General features: G+C 37.9%; 1 protein-coding gene across 1 annotated transcript in view; it reads right to left on the bottom strand.

Moving 5' to 3' along the window:
- Positions 1-18,598, bottom strand: part of spag16 (sperm associated antigen 16) — a 459,738-nt gene that overhangs the window by 423,010 nt on the left and 18,130 nt on the right. The window contains exons 4-7 of the mRNA XM_031892910.1: positions 12,608-12,735; positions 10,097-10,234; positions 4,039-4,146; positions 219-336 (exon numbers count right to left, since the gene is read on the bottom strand). Coding sequence (XP_031748770.1) covers positions 219-336; positions 4,039-4,146; positions 10,097-10,234; positions 12,608-12,735 — 492 coding nt within the window. The remainder of the gene's footprint in view (positions 1-218; positions 337-4,038; positions 4,147-10,096; positions 10,235-12,607; positions 12,736-18,598) is intronic.

The raw sequence follows: 18,598 nt of genomic DNA, 5'->3' as shown, positions 1-18,598 counted from the left end.
TGTCTTTACTAAACGCAAAATCTAAACTCCCTTGTTATGTAGCTGTAAGAAGCAGCAATAATACAGAAACACCTAGAGGTTTAGCAGCAGCTCTGACAGCTCCATGCACACTTCAGGAAGTTCTGACCACAGTTAGAAGAGAAGTAGTGGTTATTAGTTCAGTAATTTGGCACATTCAGGTTGATCCTGACTGCATGTGAACAAATATCTTATGTCACCTCTCCAACAGCTCGATCCCTTTCCAAACTGATCAGCATCTTCTGTCGCAGGACAGTCTCATACTTCTCATGCAGCTGGCGTAGCAGTGGCTCATATGATGTATAATGCTCCTTCAGCCTAGGAAAGGTGAGAGAATGTTACATAATCCAACATGCAGTGGGGCTACCTCCTAATTCAGCAGCACCACCAATGTAGCTATAGTCACAGTCATCCAAAGCTACACATTAAATTCACATCCCTGTTGTAATGGGGCATTATATCTACAAAATGGATCTGGAAAGCAATTGTGCTGCAGTTTGTTTCCCAACAAAACGTTAAAAAAATTCCTTTGTGAAACAAAGCAATCATTTCAAAATTTTGATTTGGCCACCAAGAATAAGGGTTATCTAGTGAGAACAGTCCTGGTCCGTTCTCATGGGAAAATATGTTTATAAAAAAAGATTCATTATTGTGAATAATACTTAACTAGGGCATGCACACATCAAAAGTAGGTATCTAAGGCAAGGAATTGGCTGTAGTAGAGAAGACTATGGGGGATATACACAATAGAGATACCATCCCCTTTCAGCAGTCACTTCAGATGTCCTACATACTGTACTATGAAGAACTAGTGTGTAGGATCCGCTTGACCAGATCTTGATTACTTCTAGTAAAGCTGGCCATACACATTACAATCTTTCCTGCAACTACTGGTTGCAGGAAAGATCGTTCCTACCCTCCCTGACTTTCAGGGCTGAATCGTCAGATATGGAGGTAAAAACACTGGGAATTCTACCCCTATCTGATGATTCAGCCCTAAATGCAGCTTTTGCTCAGGCACCATCAAAATCTTTTGACCTGCCGATCGACAAGACAACCGCATGGCTTTTGCTTATATCAGTCACTGGTGCGTATTGGTGCGTGTATGGCCAGTTTAAGGGCTTGACTGTAATTACTCCAATAAGTAGAAGAACTTCTTAAAGTGTAACTAAAAAAAAACAATATATACATTTATATATGTATACATTTATTTATATTGTGAAGCTGTGTAACCCTATTCTTTTTTCATGGTGTTACAATGCATTTTAAAAGTTGGCTAGATTAGTAGACCTGATATCCGTCTCTTAAATGACATGTTTATAATGTAATGCCATAATAAGCAATGAAATAGAAAGTGCATAGTGGAATTATTACAACTGTACAAGAAATATGGAAAATGAAACAACTTCAGAAATATAGGTTATGAGCAACTGAGTGAATATAAATCATTTATTTACTAGGTTTTTTTCCATTTGCTTTTGAAGCTTTGTAGCATTGTTTCCAACCCAAGTGACAAAGCTGATCAGATCAAAAGCTTAGTGAGTGTCACACTGGGTCAGACACTCTTTGCTGTTACTAGATCCCAAAAGTCATGCAAGCAACCACTTTTCCACTTACACACATTGTTATGTCAGAAGAAACCAGCTTAGTTGCCACACCTAATGTTTAGAAAGTAGCATTTTTTCCATGCACTAGCAAAGACCCTATATATTAGTTCCAGCCTTGCCATATTCAGTTATTGTAGACTATCATTTTATATAGATTTTGGCAAAAAAATATATACATATATACATACATACAGCCAAATGAAAAATAAGTAACAACTACTAAAGGAATCAGTGTTGTACAAAACAATGTATTTGTAAATGTTAATGCACAGTTAACATATATTTCTCCATCTTTAATACATAGGAACAAAGAAAATAGTAATTGTGCCATGTGCAAAAGTTTGGACACCTCCCTACTTATCCAGTGGTGCCCCAAAGTTTGGGTTGTCACTTAACAACAATGGGCTCTGGGTGAGGATCTGAAAACGAAGATAATTGACACTTACAAAGCAGGGGAAGGCTATTAAAAGATTGCAGAATATTTCCAGCTGTCAGTTTCACTCTCCATGATGTCATCAATAAATGGCAGTTATGGGAAACTTTGGAAATTAAGGCAAGATTTGAAAAACCGAAAAACCTTTCAGAAAGAACTGCCCATATGCTGGCCAGAAAGGTGAAAGCAAACCCTTATGACTGCAAAGGGCCTGCAGGAAGGTTGGGCTGACACAAGTGTTGTGGCACATTCCATGGTGTAGTGTTGCTTGCACAAAAATGATCTGTATAGTAGAGTCATCAGGACTAATGAGAAAAAAAATTAACTGTCTAGAAACAATCACCAACAAGGAGCAGCGTTTGATAGAAAGACACTTTGCCAAGTGTTAACCATTGGGGTGGTTACATTTTGCTTTTGGGTTGTGCTGCAGTCAGTGGCACAGAAAACATTGTATGTGTAGAGGGAAGAATAGGCTCAGCTAAATATTAGCAAATGCTGGATGCCAATGTGAAAAAGTCAGCCAACAAGCTTGTAGGCCACTTCCTACAAGACGATGATCCTAGACCAGTGATCCCCAAGCAGTGGTTCAGGAGCAAGATATTGCTCACTAACCCCTTGGATGTTGCTCTTAATGGCCTCAAATGTGCTTATTTTTGAATTTCTGGCTTAGAGCCAAGTTTTGGTTGCACAAAAAACAGGTGTACTGCCAAACAGAGCCTCTTATAGGCTGCCAGTCCACATAGGGGCTACCAAATAACAAATCACAGATCTTATATGGCACCCCAGGTACATTTGTTGTGCTTGTGTTGCTCCCCAACTCTTCTGACATTTGAATGTTGGGGACCCCGTCCTAGACAAACCTCAAAAGCCACCAAGAGCTACTTAAAAAAAAATAAGCTTGAAGGTTTTGGAAAGGACCTCACAGCCCCCTGACTTCATGACTTCATTGAACATCTGTGGGAAGATCTCAAATATGCAAGATGGCCCAAAGAATATCTTGGAATTATAAATGATCTTCAAGGAAGAGCTGACAAAAATCCCTATAACAAGAACTGAAAGAATCTTATCTGGATAAAAAAGGTGTACTCTATGCCAAAGGGGGTGTTAATTACATTAAATTACATACATATCTAGAGAGAGAGAGAAATTGCTGCACATTGTGATTATTTCTATTTATTATTACCAGACATTTAAAAAGCAACAAATAACATGAAGAAAACTGTATGAAACTGTAACGGTTTCTAAGTCTTCAACTGCAAACGTTACTATACTTGAAAGGCTTAAAGCTCTGAATTTAACAGATGATGAGCCCAAGGACAAGAAAGTTTCTGTGCAGCCATCGCCTCGGCTGGAAGACAACTCTTGCATGGACTTATAATTGATTTTAACTTTTGTGTTGTCTGTCCTTAGGGTGGCTGACATTTTGCTGGGCACTCTGATAATGTACATCAGTTTCCTTTTTCATATTCTAATCAAAATCTCAGCTATTTCCTGGAGGCAATGACAGTTACATTTTCGATTGCCAAAACTCAAGCAATACAACATCATAAGAGAAAAAAAAACTAATAGTCATGGTGTGCTGCGTAAAATATGTGTTTCAAACTCAGTATCATTGATTGCACTGTTAAGACTCATGCAAAAAAAGTGATGTGGTCAATAACAGATTATAGAAAAATATGACATGACTGAATCTGTGGGGCCTGCCTTTGCTAGTATTAAGCTGAACGACTGAATGAGATGTATTATAAGAGGTAGCGTGCACTGGTACAGACACTACATGAGAAAGATAGGTAATTAAAATGTTACCTGTGATGTGAAAGTCAATTGCCTTTGCTTAAATGATTACTGAACCTTTGCAAGAAGATGTGTGTCAGTATGAAAAGCAAATACGTCCTTTGGTATACACAGAATCATTTACAGCTCAATACTCACTTGTAATGATTGGTTATAAAATATGAAAAATTATGAAATATCACTTACTTTTTTATATCATTTATCAGTTTGTTTTTTTCTTGTGCTACTCTCTTGTGATGCATCTTGTGGAAGTCCCGTTCTTTATAAAGTTTTATCATTGCCTCTTTAGCTTTGCTGAAATTAATGCAAAAATAAAAATCAGTCACCATTCAGAACAGGATCTGTGGCAAGGTGTGCAGACATCAGGGCTCATTTAACAACAGAAGGGGAGGGCGCAGTGTGCAAGCTAACATGTTGTCCAGAAGCTTAATATTCATGGTTGGCGGGCTGTAGGCATACTTAGCCCCTACCCATCCCCTAACTTCAAGTCATTCAGACATGCTAATCAGAGAACACCACTGAGTGCATTTTTAATTTGCTATAAGATGTACAGTACTACAAATCCCCAGACACAAGTGCTGGTTACAAAAGAAAAGGATAGGATTTTGCCCCCCTAAGTGCTCTAGCACACTGGCAGGTACAAGGCATCCCTGTGCTTATGACCTGCCACGGCATGCAGTGTACTCCCTAACTTGTTTGTCTTAGTTATGTCCAGTTCAGGAAAAACTTATCCCAACTCCTTCCCCTGAACCATAACACGCAAATCCTTAACCCATACCCAACCCTAATCCGTGAATATTGCCACTGTAGGATCTGCACCCAACCCATAACATCTTCCTGCTCCATACTGTACTTTTGTCTGTGCCTCTGGTTCCAAAAGAGGGAATCTTTGGGAGCAGAGAGGAAGTGTATGTTCCAGTCCTATATCTCAATGGTCACCTGAATTTCAACATAAACCTGCCTGGCCCCCAGGTTTTACGTCAACCTACACATCACTATTCTGTATGATGAGAAACTTAGTGAATGGGAGGCTTTCCCTGTCTGCCCCTGATAAACACAGTGCTCTAAAACACCTGAACCACAGTATTCATGGTGGATATGAAAGTCCTGAGGCTGCTATCGTAGGGCAGAGTGAGAAAAAAACACAGTGGCTTGCACTTGTTGCACCCTGCTCCTTCAATTATAAATGTATTTTAAGGTACAAATAGAAACTTCTCTGTCTCTCTCTAAGTAATGCTACCTGGGTATCACAAGATTTTTTTACATGGCAATATTTCAAAATGGTTTCTGGGGGACTAGAATAGCGTACATTAATACAGCAGAACTGAAGCCATATAAATAATGTATGCACAGCCTGTGTATGCTTGCTCCTGCTCTTGAGAACTCCTGAGATGCAGTTTCTCTGAATACATTTGCAAATTTACATGAGCGAAAGTCTCTGAAAACAACTGAGTATCTTAAATTTATTCTTAATACGTTCCCATTTTGCAGTGCAGGAACGTAAGTGCGGAAAGCACTACACCTTTGTTTTGCATACTTAACTGATATTAAATTGTAGTTCTGCTAATTATTCATTAATTACTTCAGTCCCATTTCCCAGCTTTGAGGGGATTACACTTAAAAAGCAAAATTATATTTGTTTCGGGAAACACATATCTATTTTTCAGTAAAGCCAATTGCAAGAGAAAAATCGTGAATTCTTCAGTATAATTATATTTCACAGGGCTTTCCCATCAAAGGGCACTTGTAATCATCAAATGCTATTACAGCTAAAATTAAACTTTTTGAATGGGTGAAATTATTAGTGAAGTGCTGTTCCATTACTGGCATTTATGTGGGTGCTGGTACCATTTCTGGGCAACTGAAGCTTTTGTTAATATCTAAAATCTTCTTAGATAGTCAAAACAAATCTTAGGAGTGGACAGATTAGTAATTACAGGTTGGGTAAAGTCAAATGAAGCATTATCATTTTTGGTGCTGCTGGTCCTTTAATGATAATAACAATAATAATACCTATGGGAACATTGCAGGGCCCTGTTTACCTCTTGTATCAGTTGTAATCTGTAGCTTCATCCTATACAACCATTTATTGTACAGCACTGCAGAATATGTTGGCGCCACAGTTTGTAAGATTTCAAATTACTTTGATATACATTATATGGAAGTCCTATTTGAACCATTTAGGTGGGGCCTCTTGGGCTTTGTGGAACCCTATGTATAGAGTTAAGCTGATTCAGAATCATTAAAGTACAGGTATCAGCCCCCTTACCCAGAAACCCATTATCCAGAAAGTTCCGAATTATTGAAAGACCATCTCCCATAGACTCCGTTTTATTCAAATAATTCACATTTTTAAAAATGGTTTCCTTTTTCTCTGTAATAATAAAGCAGTCCCTTCTACTTGATCCCAACAAAGATATAATTAATCCTTAAAGGAGAAAAAACAATCCTATTGGGTTTAATTACTGTTTAAATAATTTTTTTGTAGACTTAAGGTAGGAGAATTACGGAAAACCCCAGGTCCCGAGCATTCTGGATAATGGGTCCCATACCTGTACATGGCAGCAAACGCAGCCCCACAAAGCTCCAGTTATCAAAGCAATGATTAGTAATCTCAACTACTCATCTGGAAAATAGTAGACCATTTAATGTCTATTTTGGGTTACATAATAAACCTTTTGCTCTCTGCCCCTCTACCTCAAGCAGGACATTTCTTATTTTTCAAACAGGTGGTGGAAACCCTTGCATGGGGCACCCTGTGGGGACTGGGTCAAACAGCTTTAACTGGCCCAAGACTAGCCCTATGATCAGTGTATCTAGTATCTATTGGTGCTACATCGACATGGCCCCCTACAATACAGAAACATAGTGTGCAGCTTTACGCACTGCATGCAGGTTAACCACCTACCCCAGTTATACTGACTGGCAGTGTCATACCAGATGGCTAACAACAATATGCAAGATTAGTCTAGGTAACAACAAGCCTAAAAACAGTAATAAGGTAGTGTGAAAAAATATAAAAATAAAGTGCCCTAATCATATTTTGTATCAAACACAAACAAACATGACAAGATTCCTCTTTACAATAAGTACATTATAAAAAAAAAAACTAAAATCTACAGAAAGCAGTTACAGGGAGACAAGAGGGCAGGTTCCGTGGGACTGGCACTGTGGAAGAACTCAGCCTGAAAGCCAGTTTGGGTGAGATTTTAAGAGAATGCTCTTACTTACTCAACTACATACAGCTGAAAACCCAGCTAAAGCCCAGGACAATTAGGGCAATACTTGGGATGAAAATGTATTTATTGTCCTAAATATTCTTGGAACTATGGTTGTATTACTGATTAACCACTCTTTTTCCTATATCTGCAACCTACTCATTAGCTAAGGGGTTCTGACCAAAGCTTTGACCTCCAGGGGGATTTTTATATTAAAAAAAAAAAGTCCACTGCACTATGGCAATAGGACCAGCACCTTACAGACAGAACGTGAATGGAGATAGGGAAAGTAGAGATACAATTAATAAGAAACTGCTTTACTTTCCTGAAAATCATGGATGTTAAAGGAAAGCATTGGCCATAGCATTTCTATTCCTTTTCTGAAAGTCAGAAAATGAAATCATGAAGTGTAGTAACACAGCTCTGCTCCTCTGCAAGCCTCTAAAGACTCAAGTTCCCGTTTATTAAAAGTGATAAATACAGCCTGATGAAAATAAAATATTGAAGGAAGCATCTCTATGAATATTTCATTGCTGCAGACCAATTTCAGCATTTGTTTGCTGAAAAACGACACTTGGAAAAGCTTTATACTTAAAATCTTAACTAGCCCCTCAGCAGTTTAATGATAAGTTATTTTTTCTATATTAAGTAATGGAGGCTTTTTTTATTTCAAAAGCCATGCAAATGTGTGCAGAGAACAGTCATTTTCCGACCTTGCTCTACTTCTAATCCATTAATTTGTGGTTTTCATTTTCAAGCGATGGTATTTCATTTCTTTCCAGGGCGAGTAGAAGCAAACGGATCTGCTACTCTGGGTGTTTTTTCAGTTAAGATGAAATAATATGATACAGAGGCAGCAGTTTGTGAAATGGGATTTGACATTTTTCTGGGAATGAGTTGTGTTACTTAAAAAAAAAAAAGGGTGGTATTTGTCACCGTCAGTGGAGCTCACAATTACTGAACTGCGATGCATCAATTTTTTTTTAAACGAAAGTGTGGAATGCAAATTTTTACTATACAAAACATAATAGATAGATAGATATACCAAGAGTATTAAATCATTTTGCTGTTTATGGCATTTGCCACTAGAAGGAGCATGAGAATATAAACTAGGCATCATTTATAAAACCCTAAACACAAGTGCAAAGGCACTAGTGAGTGCAAAATCGTGTCCTTAGTGCTCATGTAACAAGCACATGTGTTAAGTGCACTGATGTGCTTTGTACTGCGCACCAAATTAAAAAAAAACATAAGGCACAGAGCACTGGATAGTTTAGCAGTACCGGGCCTAGTTGTTTAGGATCCCCGGCCAGCCACCCAGTGGGTACACACAATGCAGATGTGGCAGAAACAGGTACCAATGATGTATGGGCATCGCCTCACCATTTCACCCTAGGTCAGGGGGCTCAAACTCAATTTACCTGGGGGCCGCAGGAGGCAAAGTCAGGATGAGGCTGGGCCGCATAAGGGATTTCACAAAAAATTGGCTTTCAAGGGATAATGCAAGGCACGGCGGGCGGGAGCTGCTGATTGCGGAAATGACGTTATGCCATCATAATAGTTATTATGGGAAGACGTTCTGTGTGCACAATTAGCTCCTTAGCAGCTAATTGTGCACACAGAACGTCTTCCCATAATAACTGTTATGATGGCATAACGTCATTTCCGCAATCAGCAGCTCCCGCCCGCCGTGCCTTGCATTATCCCTTGAATCGCAAAAAATTGCGATCCATTCATTGCTTTTGAGAAGGCGTTGGTGCGGGCCACAAAATATTGTACCGAGGGCCGCAAATGGCCCGCGGGCCGCGAGTTTGAGACCCCTGCCCTAGGTACATGCCTCTTCTGCCTACCCCTAGTTCCAGCCCTGTGTTGGGTTCAAGTCAGTCCTGTAACTAACATTTTTGTCTTTGGTGAAGAATAGGGCATACCTACATTGTCTACCACTGGCATACATTTGGAGCTAGATGCGCATTAGCTTAAATGTTATTTTTATGAACAGAAGGCCGGAGTGCCTTTATATTTAAAATAATTTTTTAATAAAGAATGTTATATGTTATAAAGTAACTGGATTTGCCTGTGGGAATACCAGATGGATACCACTGGTGGTGATACATTTGCATGCCTGTATTAAATTGTTCCATTAAATTATAAGAACAGCTAGAATAATTGGTACAATAGGAAGCACAGCTCCTCTTCACTTGCTTAAGTAGTATAGTCAAAATTGTCCAGACTAATCGATCAAACCTGGACATGTGTTGCCAAGCAGCTTTAGTATGGTGAATAAAGCATTACTGCCAAAATACACTGGAAAAACAAGGCCCCTACTAAAATAAAACATGGTAACATACACAGTACATAAATAAATGCTATGTTAATGCAAATCAATTATTTAAATATTTTGACATATGTGTGCAAACGCAATATAATTCCATAATGGTTCAATTATTGGATAACTAGATTACCAGTGCACTTATAATTCCCCTGCATAATGAAGTTCTGTTTATCTATGCACTGGAAATCATAATTATCTATCTCTCAGGGACCAAACATGCAGTGGCTTATAGTTTCCTGCTTGCCCTGCTTAGCTGAAGAAATAACAAAAACCATAGAAATTTTGCAATTAAAGAAAATCTAAAGCTTAACAAAGAAGTAGGGCAAAAATACTAAACATTATGTTTTGGACTTCTGTACCAACCCAAGGCAAACACTGTCCCCTAGCACTAAATATTCATGCCTCTGCAGATGCCCCTAGTAGCTCCCCATCTTCTTTTCTGCTGATTCACTGCAGTGCACATGCTCTGTCTAGGCTGTTACCTCACAAGCAAGCCCTATGTATTGAATTCATGTTGAAAAGAAATATGCTGCCTTTTAACACATACCAATGAATCTCAAAGTCATTTAATTCTAAGTGAAATGAACAGTCCATCACCCAAGGGTGATATGCAAAAAATATTTGTAGCAGGGCTCTGATTCATCATTTATTACCATGAAGGCCTTGGTAACATAAGGTTTGGTCAGTACTGTACCTGGCGGCCAGTTTGTAAGTTTCCATTTGCTTCTTCAGACTCTTTATCTCAGTCTCTAACATCTGGTTGTGAGCATAAATATCTGGAACAAACCCAGCAACCTCTGCAGCTAAAAGTCCTTTCTGCATCATTTCATACCTATAAACAAAAACAAACATATGAACATCATAATATATATATATATATATATATACCCTAGCAAATGAATGTATGCACTGTGCCAGAAATATACTTACTGAACTAAATGCTGTAACTGCATGAAAATAAACGGTGTGTCCAAATCCTACCTGCCAAAAACTCTTAACTTCTCATCATTTTCTGTTATAATCTATACTAAACAGGCACTGCTATTAAGTTCTTTAACAAGGGCACCTTTTCTAGAATCACCAGTAGCACAGTCTATCTGTAAGAACATGGAATCTGTCCACCTATAAGTTATAGTGGTCCACCAATAACCACAAGCTGTTCAAGAAAGTAGCAGTCTATGCCAAAAAAAGATGGCTAAAAGAGAATGACAGTCAACCCTATAAGACAACACTCTATTAAGTTACATTTAATTATTTTTATTTTCTTTCACTTTGTTCCCAGTAAATTGTATATGACCATATAAAATATTGCTAAAAACAATAAAAATGTAAAAAAGGTCATGGGACACCAGGATGACTTCAATAATCCTGATATTTTATAACAGTGTGTACTTTTATTTATTATAATACATTTTAGTTAGTCATTTGACAGAAATGAGCACCATTAATAAATTCTAGGATTTTCATGGCCTTTGTGTGTTATATAGTGGATATTTCCCCCCTATTGTAAATATATAGCTAATATAAGTCACCAAGAAGTCCCATAACCATATAAAGTCACAAGGTGAAAAGCCAAGTGTTTTTATACAATTCAAGGAATTCCGAGGTGCAGTGGCGTAGCGTGGGCTTTTGTCGCCTGGGGCCGACCGGAAATTTGCCGCCCCTCTATTTAGTTATTCTTAAAAAGTTCCCCCAATAGAAAGTGCCCGCATACACAGTGCCCCCATAAACAGTGCCCCCAATTGCCCCATACAAAGTGCCCCCAATAGGAAGTGCCCCCATACACAGTGCCCCAATTGCCCCATACACAGTGTCCCCATAGACAATACCCCCCAAAGACCTTGCCCCCCAATAGAAAGTGCCCTCATACACAGAGCCCCAATTGCCCCATACACAGTGCCCCCAATATGAAGTGCCCCCATACACAATACCCCACAAAGACCTGGCCCCCCCCATGGAAAGTGCCCCAATTTCCCCATAGACAGTAGCCCCCACACAGTGCCCCCAATTTCCCCCATAGTACATACCCCCAACAGACCATCGGCGGCGGCTCCTTCTCTCTTACAGGCAACAGGCGCTTCTATAAGGTTGCACCTCGTCGCTGACGTGTGACGTCATACGCACGGGCGCAACCTTATAAAAGCGCCTGTTGCCGCGCCATAAGAGAGAAGGAACCGCCGCCGATGGTCTGTTGGGGGTACGTTAAATATCATGGTGATTGCCGCCGCCCCTTCTGATACGCCGCCCGGGGCCATGGCCCCCTCGGCACCCCCCTCGCTACGCCACTGCCGAGGTGACCTCTAATATCCTCAAATATCATAAGCCCCGATTATAACTGATGATATCACAAAGCACCATTTATACGGATATAATTTACAGGATATGCATGGCTCTTGTGTACTATTTACATTTGAATAATATCTACAGATATTTTTTTATATATATATATATATACTGTATATATATATATATATATATATATATATATATATATATATGTACAGAACGGGGAGCACACTGAGAAATATTAGCGATACCTGGGAGCCAGAGCTAGGGTAGATGAACAGAGGTAGACAGTGTTGGCACTCACAAGATTTCGGCGATAGTTTTTCAAGGACAACACATCATAAGTAAATGCAAAGGTGAGGTTTATTCGTCCGTCGAATATATTTTATTTATATATACAATTCAAGGAATTCCGAGGTGACCTCTAATATCCTCAAATATCATAAGCCCCGATTATAACTGATGATATCACAAAGCACCATTTATACGGATATAATTTACAGGATATGCATAGCTCTTGTGTACTATTTACATTTGAATAATATCTACAGATATTTTTTTATATATATATATATACTGTATATATATATATATATGTACAGAACGGGGAGCACACTGAGAAATATTAGCGATACCTGGGAGCCAGAGCTAGGGTAGATGAACAGAGGTAGACAGTGTTGGCACTCACAAGATTTCGGCGATAGTTTTTCAAGGACAACACATCATAAGTAAATGCAAAGGTGAGGTTTATTCGTCCGTCGAATATATTTTATATATATATATATATATATATATATATATATATGTAGACAGTTTTGGTGTTGACAATATATTATATATATTTATAGGTAGACAGTGTTAGTGTTGACAATATATCAGTGTGCACTGTTGCAGGGATATTTTACAGCGTTAACCTTACCATTCTGTTTGAAAGCATTCCAGGGTTTTCATCATGCCCATTTTAATCAGGAAATTGCGAACAAAATCATCTACCACTTCAGGCCTGTGAGTCACGGGTTTCTGTGCAGCAAGTACTGATCTGGGAGACTGGAAGAAGACAAGATAGCATATACTAATTACTGATCCTATTAATATCATGTCGCAAAAAAAAACAACTGCAATGTTATCTTCAAACGATGCAACACAGTTATGAAGGAGCATAATATATATATATATATATATATATATATATATATATATATATAAAGTCAAAATGCAATACTGGCACTCACGTATAAATCTCAAATCCGCCTGGGTGCAGTCTTCAAAGTGAAAACGAGATAAGAAGAAAAAGAAGCCGCTCTCTCAGGACTTAGGTGCAAAAATAAAAAGTAATTTATTGAGTAGACGAACTGACGTTTCGGCTGAACACCTCAGCCTTTCTCAAAGTTAAAAACACATTGTGAATGCTAACATTAAATACAGTGACTGGCGGGAAAATACCAGTTTCTGTTTGTATTTTCCCGCCAGTCACTGTATTTAATGTTAGCATTCACAATGTGTTTTTAACTTTGAGAAAGGCTGAGGTGTTCAGCCGAAACGTCAGTTCGTCTACTCAATAAATTACTTTTTATTTTTGCACCTAAGTCCTGAGAGAGCGGCTTCTTTTTCTTCATATATATATATATATATATATATATATACATACATCAGGAGAGAGCCGGCACTCACGTCAATCGGGTCACAATAGCCTGGGTGCAGGTCCAAGTGAAGAATTAGATACAGCAGCGAAGAGATCCGCACTCACAGGACTTATAGAATTTATCTGGTGTTTATTGAGAAGACTAACGTTTCGGCTACCTCAGTGGCCTTTTTCTAATTAACATTCAGGGGCGGGAAAAGTGGGGAATGACATCATCAACACAAGTCAATCATTGGGAGAAAACACCAAAGTTGTGACTAAACAAAAGAATTTGCAAAAAAGTAAAAATAAAAGGGAATATATACACATATAACATAAATATGGCATATAACAACTATATACAGGAGATTCTGAAGCACTTGTGTCTCAGGAAAGCGCAACAGTGTATGCTGTTAAATGTAACAAAACAGAGCTCAAAAGGTGAAAAAAAACATCAGCTACATCATCACAGATTTGTTGCAAAGTTAATTTAAGCACCTTAGAGTCAGTGAAGGAATAGGGAGTTCACACTAGGCATATGTTGCAATAATTAGGAGCGGTTACAATGTATTAGGGACTTACTGTTACAAATGCTACATCCAGTGTTGTAGCCAGATCCTGTCAGTGAGAGGCGGGAATTGCAGGGCAAGGACTGCTGTTCAAAGGGGAGAACAGCTGCTTACTACTCCAGGGGAAGACCCTGTGTAAGGTGCACGTTGCCATGGTAACGTCTATGCGTTGCTATGGTCAAGTGTCTGGTGTGGAAAGGTTGTAATGCCAGGTTGTCAAAAGTAAAAAATTTTAAAATAAAAAAAGCGAAACTGGAACTTTCCCAATTAATACTCTGTATTGGGAAATTCAATAACCACTAGAGTTACAGGCACTCCTCTGAACTCAGAGACTCCCACCTAATGATCAATTGTGCTCATAAACATATCATTTTGGGGAACAGTGTAGGAAAGTAACCTTACTTATGTTTTACCAGGGTACTATATCATACGTAATTGGCCGAATTAGAGAACCCTAGAACAGAGTTATTATGTATGATATAGTACCCTGGTAAAATATAAGTAAGGTTACTTTCCTACACTACAAAAAAATTTTTTATTTCAGATATATTGTTAAAACCAACGTTTCGGTCCTTGTAAGGACCGAAACGTTGGTTTTAACAATATATCTGCAATACAAATTTTTTTGATGAAACATTGAAGGGTGTGCTGGCCACAGATAATTATTTTCTATGCATACATAATTTTGGCTAAGCACCCCGCAGAATATTGAGCCTTGGAGTGCGGACACCATTTGGATTGATATATATATATATATATATATATATATATATATATATAATTATTTATCATTTTTGTAAACATGTTCTCCTTGCTGTACCTTAACCATAACAAATCTGCATGAATCCATTCTGACATTAAAACAAATGTATTAGGTTTTTTAAATGTTTTAATGGTTACATACTTATTCTGACCTATCTATATACTCACACACATATATATATATAAATATATAGAAACAATATATAGCAATATCTATTGCTGTGGGCAGCAAAACAGCAACCCAGTGCTCTAGGACTATGAGGCATAATTATCAGTAAAGGAAACAGATGGCTAGAATAAGATTTTGATGTTCTCCGTTTAGTTCTATGGGATATTTAGAGGCTTGTTTATCAAAGGAAGAATTTTTACTTTGCCCCTTTGATAAGTATGTCCTTAACAATTCCACAGAAATGATAAGAAAACCACAAATTTTACTCTGAAAGCCAGTGGCGATAAATATAAAATTGCCCCCATAAATATATAGCAGTATTGCACTATTACAATTCCTTTACTTGTTGATATTTTGATTACTTGTTGATATTTTTTGTGTGGAAATCTAATTGTATTTGCTATTGTTGGAAAATAAGCAGGAAAATGAAGTCAATAGAAATATCCCTTTGCAGAGCAGTTTGTTTTCTCTTCTGAATGTTTTTCTGGAAGAAATAGCCGAGAGCTATTGCACACTGCAGCCCAGCAAAGTACATTATTCTCATGGGGGAGTTTGAAAAAGGATTTTATTTGTGTGATCATACTTGCCAGGAATATTAACCTTCTATTTCATGCCTAAATTATGAAATTAAAGGTAGCTGAAGAAGGGATGATCTTCAGATAAACCATTTAGCTTATGAGCCAAACAAATTAATATTGCATGATCTGGGCACACAGTGAATGGCAAGATTATACTGACTCACGCCTCCAGCTTAGGTTATGTTTGAGCCTTTATAAATAAAGCAAAAGAGCAGCAACCTTCCTACACAGGAAACAAAACAATGCATACCTGGCTTATAAAGGTGTTTCAGCGATTAAGAAGTGCCCTGACATACTCAGGAGTATTAGAGGCTTGTGAAACCTAGTCGTAGTGAAGGTAAATGATGGTGACATGCAAAATGTTATGAAGGGGATCTACAAGGGGGCTAGACATTATGGGGCCTCTCTATCTATCATAATCTTAGTATGAAGCATCTTGCTATGTCTGGGAACATAGAGGTCTTTAGACCTTTGTAAGTTCTGTGCGTTTTTCTGTAACTCTCTCTAGCACAGAATGGCGATTCCATTAAAGATCATTTCTATTCACTGGGGCCCATTATCTGAAGTAGTTAACGAAATACTGTATACCTCATTAACCAGTCATCCTCCTGTTACCAATTTGCAAACAGATTTTTACGCTCATAAATGAGCACTAAATTCAATTGTTTCACCTCTTAAAATGAGGTCATAAAACACTTTTCTGCAATCAGAGTGGCAGTCAGGCAAGAAAAAAAAATGAAAATAGCTCTTTTTAGCGGTAAAGTACTGGTTGACCTTACATGGTTAGCAATGCAGATGTTAGAATGCTTTTTACAGTGGGGGAAATGCAGAGCTAACACTAAGCCCGGAATTTACACTACAAAAACAAAGGATACACAGATAACAAAGTCAAAGTTCAAGTTATTTCCGTTTGAAAGAATCTGCCAAAAGTGGTTAGTGTCTGCATTAGTGTACACTTTAGGCAAAAAAACTATAAAGATCAAATACAATAATGTACGGTTTTATTAAGACATAATAGCATGCAATGTGATCATTTTATTCTGACTTGCCAACAGTGTAAATATGACCATAGTTATGTAGTTAATTAGGGCTGAGAAAAAAGACAGACGTCCATTAAAGCTGAACTCTTTTACATGACCCCTAACTATATATTTATACACATACAGGCCTATCTATACAATCTATCTATAACCATTTTTGCTGTTTCGAATAAAACCTCATTTCCCTATGTCTAAAAGGGTGGCCTCTTGTTCTTTCCTTTTGGAAAAAAAGAAAGAATCCCACACTGTCTATACTGTCCTCTAATGTACCTGTAAAGAGTAATCATGTCCCCTCACAAGCACCTTTTCTCCAGAGAAAACAACCCCAACATTGACAGTCTTTGCTTATATATTATTTTTTCCATTCCAAGTTTATTTGCACGTCTCTGCACTTTCTTCAGCTCATTAATATCCTTCTTAAGGACTATTAACCTAAACTGCATACTCAAGGTGAGGCCTTACCAGGGGTCTATAAAGAGGCACAATTGTTTTCATCCCTTGAGTTGATGCCCTATGTTATGTAAGACAGCACTGTATTTGCTTCTAGCCACTTACTGACACTGCCTAGAATTACATAGTTTGTTATCCACAAAAATTGCCAAACCCTTCTCAATTAAAGAGGCCCCAACACACTGCCATTTAGTGTATAATTTTTTTTTTCTATTATTTCAACCAAAGTGCATAATCTTGCATTTATCAACCCTGAACTTTATTTGCCAAATTGCTGTCCAGTTCTGCAGTTTAGTGAAATGCCACTGCAAAGTGGCAACATCCCGCATGGAACTTATAGTTTTGCACAATTTACTAACATCATGAAATACAGATATAGCACTTACAATACTACACACAATTTAATTAACAAACAAATTGAAACGCTCCTTGTGCTACTCCACTAACAACAATAGTACAATTAGAAAATGTTCAGTTTACCATCTTCAATCAGTTCTTTATCCAAGTAAAAATAATATGATTCAGGACAATATTCCTTACTTTTATCAGTACCCTTCCGTGTGAAACTGTATCAAACGCTTTAGCAAAATCAAAGTATATCACATCCACTGCCACTGACGCCCCAGTGTCTATGCTCCTGCTCACGTCCTCATAGAAGGCAATTAAATTAATCTGGCAAGATCTATTGTAAATAAAACCATGCTAGCACACACTTATAGTATTGTGATTTGAAATGTATTCAAGTATCATTTCTCTTAATAGCCCCCTCCCCCCCGCCCCAAAGCTTTTCTACCACTGATGTAAAACTAACAGGTCTGTAGTTTTTAGGCTAAGAAAGGAACACTTTTAGAATAATGGCACCACATTAGCAAATTAAAAATTAAAGGGACTTGGCAACCAAAGAGCAGAGCACATTTGGTTCCCTGGGATGAATACCATTCTGTTGTGGACCTTTGTTTACTTCCACTTATTCTAGTCTGTTTTGAATTTAAACCTGAGTCAACCAGGCATCAATGGGTAAATTAATATAATCTGTTTTTTTAGAAAGGCAGCTTTTCTTTGCTGGTTCATCTGTCTTGTAAACAGACAAAAAATCCCAATTCAGAATAACAATTGCTTTTTCACTGTTCTCAACAATCAATTTACCTCCCTCTGATATGACATGTCCCAACATCTTGTTTTTTTACTACGGTTTGGAGTTCATGTCAGTGATGTCCTTTGCATTTTCTATGTAAGCTTGTCTGATTGCTTTTTTGCATACTTTATTGGCCTCTTTGTACCTAAGTACACCTGACCTTGTTAAGTTAAATGCCTTAAATGCACGTTTTTTTCTTACTAGCCTAAGTGCTAAACTTTTTATTAAACCGTAACAGTTTTGCTGTGTTATGTCTTTCCTTGCTTACTAGGGAAATATACTTACAGGTATATATGTTAAGCAGAATTTTAAAGATATTCAATTTTCTTTCCATGTTTAATCCTGTGAAAAGACTGTCACAGTTAACATGTTGTGAATATGCCCTTTTGCTGCCAAAGTCTGCACGTCTGAAATGTTCTAGTTGCTCCCTTACAAAGTTGTCTCTGCAACATAATTTCAAAGGAGATCATGTTATGATCACTGTTCCCTATATGTTTACTACAGCAAAAGCTAGAAATGAATTCAGTATTATTAGTTATTACCAGCTCATAAAGAGGATCTTTTTAGTAGGTCCCTGAACTACCTG

This window comes from Xenopus tropicalis, chromosome 9, assembly GCF_000004195.4.
Source record: "Xenopus tropicalis strain Nigerian chromosome 9, UCB_Xtro_10.0, whole genome shotgun sequence".
Taxonomy (NCBI): Eukaryota; Metazoa; Chordata; class Amphibia; order Anura; family Pipidae; genus Xenopus; species Xenopus tropicalis.
Note: the sequence above shows the minus strand (reverse complement) of the source record. Positions and strands in the feature narration are given on the sequence as shown.